This window comes from Mytilus trossulus, chromosome 1, assembly GCF_036588685.1.
Source record: "Mytilus trossulus isolate FHL-02 chromosome 1, PNRI_Mtr1.1.1.hap1, whole genome shotgun sequence".
Classification (NCBI taxonomy): domain Eukaryota; kingdom Metazoa; phylum Mollusca; class Bivalvia; order Mytilida; family Mytilidae; genus Mytilus; species Mytilus trossulus.
The window spans coordinates 98,075,037-98,086,697 of record NC_086373.1 but is presented as its reverse complement, the minus strand read 5'-3'; the positions used below and the strand labels follow the sequence as shown (position 1 = coordinate 98,086,697).

At 32.1% G+C, this 11,661-nt stretch overlaps 1 protein-coding gene across 1 annotated transcript; it reads left to right on the top strand.

The window, feature by feature from the left end:
- The first annotated feature begins 7,339 nt into the window (after window positions 1–7,339).
- Window positions 7,340–8,880, top strand: LOC134692657 (neurensin-1-like). The gene is made up of 2 exons (XM_063553126.1): window positions 7,340–7,666; window positions 8,047–8,880. The coding sequence occupies exon 2, from the start codon at window positions 8,103–8,105 to the stop codon at window positions 8,808–8,810; it is 708 nt and encodes a 235-aa protein (XP_063409196.1). The 5' UTR covers window positions 7,340–7,666; window positions 8,047–8,102; the 3' UTR covers window positions 8,811–8,880.
- Window positions 8,881–11,661: the final 2,781 nt, after the last annotated feature.

Sequence of the window (11,661 nt, the reverse complement as noted above, 5' to 3'; positions counted from 1 at the left end):
ATTGTCACGTGTTGACAAATATCCTACACATGAGTATTGTTTTCCCGTAATTGTACTATATTTGTGGATTTTATTTTTTGTAAATCAAAAGTTATATAGAAATCATAGTTTAGTAATTAATTGAACATTAAAAGAAAACCACACAGCTTATGATATATATGTAATTTAAGGAAGGAAATCCTTTCTTAACTGATCACTCACATGTAAAAGGTTTAACCGTTGGTTTATCACAGTTATATCGCTGGTCAATAAAAGTGCTTTGTTTTTCAAGGAATCTTTACAACGAAACAAAATCACATGTTCTTCTTAAAATAAAAGTAAAATTGTAACCCAATTCTTATGCCACATCTCTGATGTCTTGTATACCAATGGTCCGAATAGTTGAAATTTGGATATTTTACATACGGGTCAACAATGTAACAACAGTCCTCAGTAAGACATACCACCCTTGCAGAGCACACTATTTTGACTACGATCCGACCAGTCTTTGCTTGTACTCTTAAATGTTACTAGAACACACCCGTTTATCGCGGGTCCGTGACTGAATTAAAGTATATAACTATGCGCAAGCCTTATTTTAGTATTAGTATTGTCATCTGATAAAGTCATGCTGATTATAAGATACATAGTTTTCTCTGCTTTCAAATCTTTCTGTTTGAACCCATCATGCGAACTGGAACTTATCAATTATTGATAATATTAATTATTTGGAAAACAAAAGGTCCTGGAATGGAGTATTTTTTAATCAACAGCATTGTCCTATATTAGATATAAATATTGAATTCTTTGATTCGCTGTTTTACGTCATGCCCGCTAACAAATTGAAAACTGTACCTATAGATACGCCTTATTTTAGTCCAGATTTTTAGTATTCGTATTGTTATTTTATATATGTCTTAGAAAGTCTAACTGATTAAAATACTACAATAGGTAACAATTTGACAATTAAGTAGTGTCAACCCTGTGATTATGACCCGTGTAATACTATATAGCATATTAATCCTGAATACACCGTTTGGTGGTGCGCCTTTCAGATGCGGAACGAACAGATAAGGTAATCGGTAAAAGGTGAATATACTATTGGTATCGGTATCGGACTCGACCCGGAACTTCTTAATTATTGGCAATATTAATTACGTGGAAAACAAAAGGGCCTGGAGTGGTGTAATTTTTAATCTACACCTTTGTACTATATTAGTTATATATAAAGTTAAATTCTTTGATTCGTCGTTTTTACGTGATGACGGCTGACAAATTGGACCTCGTAATTTTAGTATTATAGATGTGCAAAGAGGAGAAGCAGCAAATACCAATTTTCAAGACTTCGGTTTGAACCTGCCTGGGTTTGAACGAGACCTATCGCACTCATGGCGAACACACTACCACGACTGCACCGTCGGTTCTTTCAGCGAAACAGTAAGTTTATTAAGCTCATTGCTTTTGGTAAAACATTTGCACTAAATATGTATGTGCATCTATGTTAAAGTCATATATATATAAGAAACGAGTTACCGGTGAAAAATAATGTTCTTCCAATTCTTGAACAAGTGCATACAAACATCATAAACTTAGTCGATTTCTTAGTCTTCTGTGCACGAATTTATCATTTTATTCTTATAAATTTCGTATAATGGTCAATTTATTTTTCAATCGGTCAGTGTTTTTGTGAAAATATGGCAGGTAATTAAAGTTCGTGTTTTGAAGCCGAAGTTTAACGATTGTCACCTGTTTGTCAACAATCGACAAAAAGTCAACAAAAAAGCATGGAAATTGAGCACGTGTTTAACATATATGTAACACTCAGAAACGTGTCCTTTCCCCCAAACGTGTCCGATTCCCTCAAACATGTCTAGTTGAAAACTGCGCCAAAGCGTGTCATTTGTATAAACGCCCAAACGTGTCCATTTCTCAACTAACCCCCAAACGTGTCCAATCCCCAAAACGTGTCCATATCAAGCGTTATTTGGTTATTGCTATTTCATTAACGTATACTAATTTTACCATTTCATTAAAAATATACATAAGCACGTTAGTACTTTTTCAAAACGGAAGAATTAAACTGGGTTAAAGTTAGGGCATGAATTCGGCTATATTGTATGTAAATTGTAGGCAAACATGTTTAGTTGAACTGTACAGTTAACGGGTCAAAGTGTCCCTTTCTCTGCGCATTAAAACTTTAATGTTCTCTCTAATTATGCATGAAATACTGGCAACTAGACAATTCGCAATTAACAGTCTAAAGTTAATTTATCCAGTATAGAACTGATAAAAAATATTGAAACTAGAATGTTTTCTCTAAATATGAAATACTTGCAACTGGACAATACACAACCAACAGTCTAAGGTTTATCTTAACAAAACAGAACATTGAAAATCATTAAAACATGTATGTTCAAATGTAAAAAAAAACAAAAAAAAAAACAACAGGTAGCCTATGTTCTCTCTAAATAGAACTGCAAAAACATTAAAACTTGTATGTTCTCTCTGAATATGCATGAAATACTTGCAACTGAACAATACACAATCATCAGTTTAAAGTTAATTTGTACAGTACAACTATAAAAACATTAAAACTTGCAAAACTATTGTTCGCTCTAAATATGTATAAAGTACTTGCAACTGGACAATACGTAATCAACAGTCTAAAGTTTATTCATACACAACAAAATAAATTTGCAATTAAAACCGGCGTCTTTTGTGATGCCGGAAACCTAAAATTTATTAAAAAAACCGTATAACCAGTTTATGATTTGATGAGCTTTTGAAATACTCACAAACTATTGGCAAAAGCGAGAAAAAAATGCTGTTAAAAGCCCGCCATGCAATATTGGGATAAATATAAAAGGCATCATTGGAGTTTATAAGTAAAAATAGTTAACAAAGTTTACGATAAATTCAACTCCAAAATTATGTGTATGTTCGCTTTTTAACCATAAATATGAAATACTTGCAACTGGACAATAATCAATTTCAGTCAAATTTAATTAATAATAACAGATTAATTTTGCAATTATTATAATCATTAAAAACCTACATCGAACTAACTTAATCTGATAAATGACAACTTCATTTCTTGTTTCTCCCGTTTTAGAATTGCCGTAAACGTTATCAGCGATTTTATTTAGGAGATACATGTTTTAGCGCTAAAAGACGCTAGACGTTATGGCGTTTTAAAATATTGGACACGTTTTGACGAAAAACATTTATCGGACACGTTTGGGGGGTTATGAATTCGGACACGTTTGGGGAATATTGTACATTTCGGACACGTTTAGGGAGAGAAGACACGTTTGGGGGAATCGGACACGTTTGGGGGGGAAGGACACGTTTGGGAGTGTAACATATATATTCAGATAATAGTTTATTTAAGGGACATCCATGTGTATTGTGATCACCGGATTTTTACGAGATGGGTCACACCGAGGTCACTTGGCATACGGAAAATATGTCGGGGGGGATTGCTTCCTGGAAGGAAGCAATTAAAATAAAGTAATCTTCTTCTAAATATGAATGAATCAAAGAATTTTCTTCAGAAAAAAAGTATATGTACATAAGTTTTATAATGAAAACTATCCATTAATTGAGTTATAAAAAAACATATCCATTATTATTTTTAATTTGAGGTTTCTTACGACTTTAAGGTTCCACTAAAGTAAAAAAATAGGACACTTCATAAACATCTAAACTTTGCCTGTATTTTTCAACCTATAATGAATAGAGTTATAAACTACGAGAACATATGTTCATTTAAACATACTTTACATATACACATTGTATAAATTGTAAATAAACTTGAAATTGTTGTGGCCAAACCGGTTCTTGGGGTGAACACTAATTTTTCAAAAAAATCTGCAGGCCTGCAACACGACTTAATTTGCTTAAAATTGGTATGGACGAATACTATTACATGTAATGCAGGGCAAGCTCATGCTAATTTTTTATAAAATGTATTGATTTTCGAGTTTCAGTAAATTTCATGTATCTAAGTGAGCGAATATCAAAGGTACAATACAGAAATTGGACAAATATGCCATTAAAACATATATGTATGTGACAAATCAACATGAGCTTGCCCTGCATTACATGTAACAGTATTCGTTCATACCAATTTTACGCGAATTAAGTTTATGACTTTATTCTTAATAGGTTGAAAAATATACAGGCAAAGTTAAGATGTTTATGAAGTGTCCTATATTTTGACTTTAGTGGAATTTTAAGTATAACTCAGAAAATCAAAGAGATAATTTTTAAATGATATACATACTTTTTTTGTAATTATACACTTGCACAAAAGTTAAGTACCACCAATTTAATATTTGAAATGTTTCTTTCAAACTGAGTTGTAAAAAAACAACTGTCGGACCTAAAGTTTGTATACAAAAGTTAAACTTAACTGTTACAGATATAGGAAATTTTTTATGGAATCAATTTTGATTGTTGAATACGTGTTTTTGAAACATGTCTTTCGTGTGTAGCTGATATGTGACAATACGAGGACTGTAGTAATTGATGTATTATTTGTAATTTGAGTCAATATTGTTCTAAACCATGGTCAGCCCATCAGACATAAATTCCATACACCGACTTTTTTAATAGACAACATACAACACTTTATTAATAAACCTCAGACACATAGGTGTACAAGAGGGGGGAATCCCAGCTAGTATATAGATGTACAACGGAATATATTAAATGCAGGAATGGCAATTCCCTCAGTATAAACTCCGATTGAGTGATAAAACGATTAAAAGAAAGGATGAATATATCAAAATTGCTTATTCCGAAACATCTTTGCTATAGCAAAGAGTACACTTTGCTAGTGTAGCGAAGATGATTCAGAAAGGGTATTAACTGAGGTTCATTATTATTTACAATATGTAGGTATAAAATATTTACTTTAAAAAAGATATAGGTAAAAATGGTTTCTGTTAAATCATGGAAGTACTATGTAAAATACTTCCATGGTTAAATGTATTCGCAACTTTCATATAGTCGGGACGGTAGCTTGACAAACATTGTATTCCGAAGAGACCTATCTGTCGTTGAATGTTACTATCATTTGGTTATTTATTTTTTTTGTTATTAAGTTGCTTTTTCGTTGAATTATACACCAAGTTTTCTTTTCTGAATTTACTCTTATTTTTGTTGAGGTTCAAGTGGGTTAAACTTTGGTGTTTCTGTGTACTTTTATTTATAATTTTTCTCCGTTCAAACAAATACTGAGAGCGTGTGTTATATAAAATGAAATAAAGTCCGAAAGAAATAAGATATTCCTTTTGTTTTCTTCTTTTACCATCACTGTTATGAAAAGATGATGTGGCACCTATTTATATATATACGACTACAGGGCCACTTTGTGCATCTTAACTTAGTCTAATAATCATAATCATGGGTGCACTTCATCAATGAGCAAAACTCAAACCATATATAAAAGACCCCGACATGTCAAAGTTGTAAATTAATCCAAATAAGAAGACAAGTTTCCTTGAGGTGCAAAACAATAAACGAAAAACAAATATGATACAAAGCAACCACTGGATTACATACTACTTACTAAGGACACACACACACATACAGAATAAAGCGGGGTTATGACCAAACTCATGCAGAAGGTACCCATCTAAATCCCGTTTAATTAATAAATTCAAAAACGCTTACCTCTATATTTGTGACATTTTTTGGTTAAAGTATCAAGTATCTCTAAATATTTACTGCCGAAATTTACCCGAAGGAACTAAATAAATAAAAATATACGTGTAACAACAATAACTCTTCCAGATTAAGATACTAGTATATCATTTTTAATCGCGAAACTTTACAGAAAATTTTATGACAAGAGGGACTTTTCTTATTGTTAATTTTCCTTTTTATTAAAGGTGATGTTTCTTTGATATCTTCTTACGATGTATATTTAACTCGATTCGTTCGCTATATGTCTGTAAAAAATAGGCGTGTACCACTGGTAGTCAGGAATTTCGTGACCTCAAACCTTTACTAAATTATTTCATAAATACAAAGTTTGGTTGTACCCGCATGTAAAATAAATATTTCAAATGGTATAGCATATATTCTTATTTTTTACGGTGATGTTGTTTACCAAGCCCGTAAATTTAGATACGATCGGGGTAAACTTATAAATCTTTTAAATAAACTTATTTTTAAAATGTTATTCATTCACCACTGTATTTACATTTTTTTATATGTTTTTTTGTTTGTATACGTATAAGTGTGCTGTCAAAGGTCATTGAAACAATATCAGATAAATGATTAAAAGGTAAAGTGGTGATTTATGGTTAAAAACAAGTATTGGATCGATTACATATTTTTGTTTCTTCTCGGAAAAATAATTTCTCTACCCTACAAAATACACTGCGAATATTGGTGTCATTTTAAAACCATTTGGTTGATGTGCTCCAATGACTAGATATAGGAAGATGTGGTGTAAATGCCAATGAGACAACTCTCCATCCAAATAACAATTTAAAAATTAAACCATTATAGGTTAAAGTACGGCCTTCAACACGGAGCCTTGGCTCACACCGAACAACAAGCTATAAAGGGCCCCAAAATTACTAGTGTAAAACCATTCAAACGGGAAAACCAACGGTCTAATCTATATAAACAAAACGAGAAACGAGAAACACGTATATATTACATAAACAAACGACAACTACTGTACATCAGATTCCTGACTTAGGACAGGTGCAAACATTTGCAGCGGGATTAAACGTTTTAATGGACCCAAACCTTCTCCCTTTTTCTGAAACAATAGCATAACATCACAACATCGAAAAACATACGATAAAATATCAATTGGACTGCATTTTTATTACTTTGATCATTGTACAATAAATAAATTTGGTGTATTTACTGTCTTCTGATTGGTTAAAATTATTAGTTTTATTTTCAATGTTGTCAATTTTTATGGCAACACGCCCACTCTGACGTTGTATATTCATATGCCAACTTCTGTGTACGTTCTTATTGTTAATATAAATAATATAAAAATTTCTTTGAGCCTTATTTTTGATAGAAATTTATTTATAATGAATGGCAATAGTTTATTTTGATTTTATTGAACCATAAAACTAATTTTTGACTCTTCACATTTTACATAATCCACTTCGCGGATTATTCAATGTGAAGAGTCCAAAATTAGTTTTATGGTTCAATAAATTCAAAATAAATAACAGCCATTCATTAAATGTTAATCCAGGTAAATAGCTTTTGAAACAGTAAACGAAGACGGTTGCTTTATCTGGATTTTATTTTCAAAAGTAATAAATATATTGCAGTCCCTTTTCAATTTCAGCCACGAGCAAACAAAGCCATATTGATGTTATTAATCTTTGTGGAACCAATATATAAACCAGCATTAAATATCTGTGACCATAATTTCTCATCAGATTCTCTAGAGGAAAGGCATTAAAATCGATTGACTAATCTATAAGCAAGGATTTTCCTATAACATTACAAACACTGATTTCTCCATACACATTCCAAGAAATATTATTTCTACGTAGACATAACTGTCATTATAATTAATAATTGGTTAGGAAATCCAGCTTATTCCAGCAATCGATCTCCAAGGTTGTGACATCAATAACATTATTGGTCAGCTGACAGTCATGGAACTACACTGAATGAGGTGGGCTATTCTTTTGAGGTATGTTTTCTTTTTATATACCAAATGATATTGTCATGGTGTATTCGTAATGCCATATTTTGTTTATTATTTATCAAAAATTAAAGTTGGTTTACAATATCAATAATAAGCATTTTCTTCAATCTTAAAGCGTTTTACTGTGTATTGTCTTTACAAATGTGCTTCGCGATTCTTTCCAAACAAATTAATCACAATCTGATGTTCGATTTAGTTTAGCTGCTAAATTTATTTTGTAATCCGTCATGTTTCCTTTATTGCGAAAATAAATCATAGTTACAAAATGAATAGTGATTGAAAAGTAGTCGATATTGTGATGTCAAATCGTAGGCGTTTGGTTTTGTCAACTTTGGGTGTTAATGTAGCCTTTCTATGTTATTCAGATGACGTAGTAAAGGCAGACCAAGCCGGATGGTGAGTCGTTCTTACGACTAATGCCATGAGTGAAAGTACAGAATCGAAAAACTTCACTGACGATGGATTAGCTGAGGAAGAGCACGAAATTCTATCAAAAACATCAACTGTTCTTGAAGAAGCCGATACCGAAAAAAAGAAAAAGAAAAGTGGATGTCCAGTTTATTTCGGAGTGAAGTCATATTTACACGAATTCTACGATCCCAACTCTTCTGTTAAAGATCCGAGTATATACGAGGAAGATGACGACTTTGCGCTGCTATTAAATCCAAGATCAAGAAGACGGCAATGTCCTCCAATCTGGCTAAAAGTATGTATCTGGAGCGGTGCCAACTTGCTATTGTTTGGCATTGTCGGTATCCTTGTAGGGTATACAGTTCCAAGAAAATCTATGGTAACAAAACTAAGTGAGGACCAAAATTTAGGATATATTGATCACAGTGCTGTATCATTTAATACTACTCTTGATTTGTGTAAACTGGTTGGTTTGATACTATTTTGTTCTGGTGGAATTATATTCGCTATGTCGCTTCTATTTCCTAGCTTTTTGACCAGCTATTGCGATGATGATGTCGCTGAAGATTCTATAAGAATACCCATTGCTGATGAAAAAACACCATTGAGTCCGATCGAGATGTCCATCCCGTCAACTTCTAAAGTTAAAAGTGTTCAGCCAAACAGAGTAGCATTTAAAGATGATTTTCCGACAAAAGATGTGCGTTTTATGGATTAATGGACTGAACACTCACACAAGTAAATTTGTAGTGTAATATACGACCACAAAATAAATGTGCATTCTCATAGTTTTTATTTGTGTCATACAAGTATAGATAAATAGTACATACGATTTGAATATTTTAAAACTAACTTCGCAGTTACAAAACATTTACAAAAGCGATCTATCATTTATTAGGTATTCTTTTATCACAAGTTCGTATTCAGTCTCTTTTTCTTTATTTTGTGCAAGAAAGTTCAAACTCAAACCGGAATATCATAGCTAACTTACTTACAACAGTATTGAAAGTCTTAAAAGCATCAGTGACTTTACATACAAAAATGTTCAATACCAGATAAGAAAGATGGTAAAATCGGTTTATGAATTTTGAATTTTTCTCTAAAAGTTATTACAAAATATACACGGGTGACTGAGTGATGGTTCCGTTTAAACTCCATTGGTATACAAACATTGGTAGTATTTTGGGGTTCAAATGGTCTTGTTCATGGGTACATTCAGAAAATAATCAATGCAATTTAAAAATGCTCATAATTCAAAAGAAGTTTCACCCAAGTAAATCAGGACTCTTGTATACAAGAAGAAACACATGAAGAAGAAAACCTTTCAGAAGTTGAACACGTGAAAAGCTTTTAATTCAATGAAGGGACTTTCCATAGAGTTTGAATGACGGATCTGTTTGCCACCAAATAAACTTTAAATGACAAAGATTGACAGCGTCGCTGATTCATTATATCTGTAAAGTTTAAAACCATTTTGTTGTGTAGAATCAGATCAAATTTTCAATAATTGGTCAATCAGAATAAAAAAAACACAACAGTGGTGGTCATGTTTTTCAACAGATTGTAACCGAATATGACTAAACTGTATACAGAGGAACTTCGTTACGTCATTCTTGTAATTTCGGTAAAATATGGCCAAGTTGTTGGAGGTGAAATCTGTAAATTTCTCAAGTAACTTTTAACATTTCAAATAGTTTCAAGATAACAGCCAAAACATGAAAACACGATATAAAAGTTCCTTTTGAGTTACTCCAAAGAGGGCTGTCAAATTGTTCTGAAATGTTGAGGTTGCTAGAACTTGTCATGCTAACCATTATTTCAATTTAAGCTTGTTATCTAGCTTTTATTGTTTTCAAGACAATAGCCAAACTTCCATTAGTTAAAAATATCGTTTGGGCAATGACTTAAATAATGGTTGGATAGATTTTTTAACCTGCAAGTGTTTCTTTCATTGCTATTATTTCTTGTGTAGAGCCTTAAACATGCATTCTTACCCTATGTTCTATATGTGTGTAGAGCCTTAAACATGCATTCTTACCCCATGTTCTATATGTGTGTAGAGCCTTAAACATGCATTCTTACCCTATGTTCTATATGTGTGTAGAGCCTTAAACATGCATTCTTACCCCATGTTCTATATGTGTGTAGAGCCTTAAACATGCATTCTTACCCCATGTTCTATATGTGTGTAGAGCCTTAAACATGCATTCTTACCCTATGTTCTATATGTGTGTAGAGCCTTAAACATGCATTCTTACCCCATGTTCTATATGTGTGTAGAGCCTTAAACATGCATTCTTACCCCATGTTCTATATGTGTGTAGAGCCTTAAACATGCATTCTTACCCCATGTTCTATATGTGTGTAGAGCCTTAAACATGCATTCTTACCCCATGTTCTATATGTAGCCGATTTTAAGACGCCTTGATTAATTTGGACGAAACTTTGTAGAATTCTACAGCCATCTTTTAGATTAAACAGTCAATAATTGGTTTTACAATCCATTAAAGAAATTTCAGGGAAGACATTTGACGAAAGGTTATTATATATAATAGCTTATGGTTATAGCTCATGGTTTGAGTGAATTTAAAGATTGGGACCCTATAACAGGTTCAGTTATTTATTTGAATGGTTCTATAAAATCATTCATTGCAATGTTCTGTTTTATAAATGTATCATTCTTAGTGAACATGATATATCTATGATCATATTGCACTTCTTAGCAACCTCTTATCTCTCCCACTATTTGAACAAGGATAGACTGAATATAAAGGCAAAGATTGGAAATTTCAACCTCTGTTACTAAATCAGGATGGGCATTAAACTTAATACCATTGCAGGAAATTCAATTATACATTTATTTGGGTTTATGTTTTGTATTAAAATTGAACTAACTGTTTTTCTATGAACACAGTTACATGTTTTTTGTTGTGATTGGTAAAATATGTTCTATCCATTTTACAAATATCCAATACACCTTTTTGATTATTGGTTTTGTTGGGTTGCCATCTCATTGATCTTTCACAATTTGCTGTGTATAAGAGAATGACATGATGTTTTCTTCCCATGTATGTTACTGACATTTCTGGCATAGGTTACTGATAAGTTGAAACCTAAGAAGTGACAGGATAATCAGAAGTCAATACAATTGTCTGGGGACCATCAAACCGTATGATTATAAACATCACTAAATCTTGACATGCATTGTATTTACGTTGTTTTCTGCTCATAATTATTATCTATTTACCAACCTATATGAGAAGAAAATGTCTTGTTTGAGTATTTTATATCTTTTTCTTAATTTGTGCAATGTCCTTTGTCCAGTTATTAAAGTGTTTTGTTGTATTGTCATGCAGATTTTAGCTTTAAAATGTAAAGAGAGGTTATTCACTTATTCACTTGTACTTAATGGCTGGAGATATCAGGAGAAATAAGACTTTTTACAATAATAATAAGAGTGAACAGGGTAATGGTTCAAGACATTAATGAATTGACGTTTGTACCTTTAACTCAACTTAATTGTAATCTTTAAACAAGGATGTGTATAGTCACTATACAAATCATTGCTT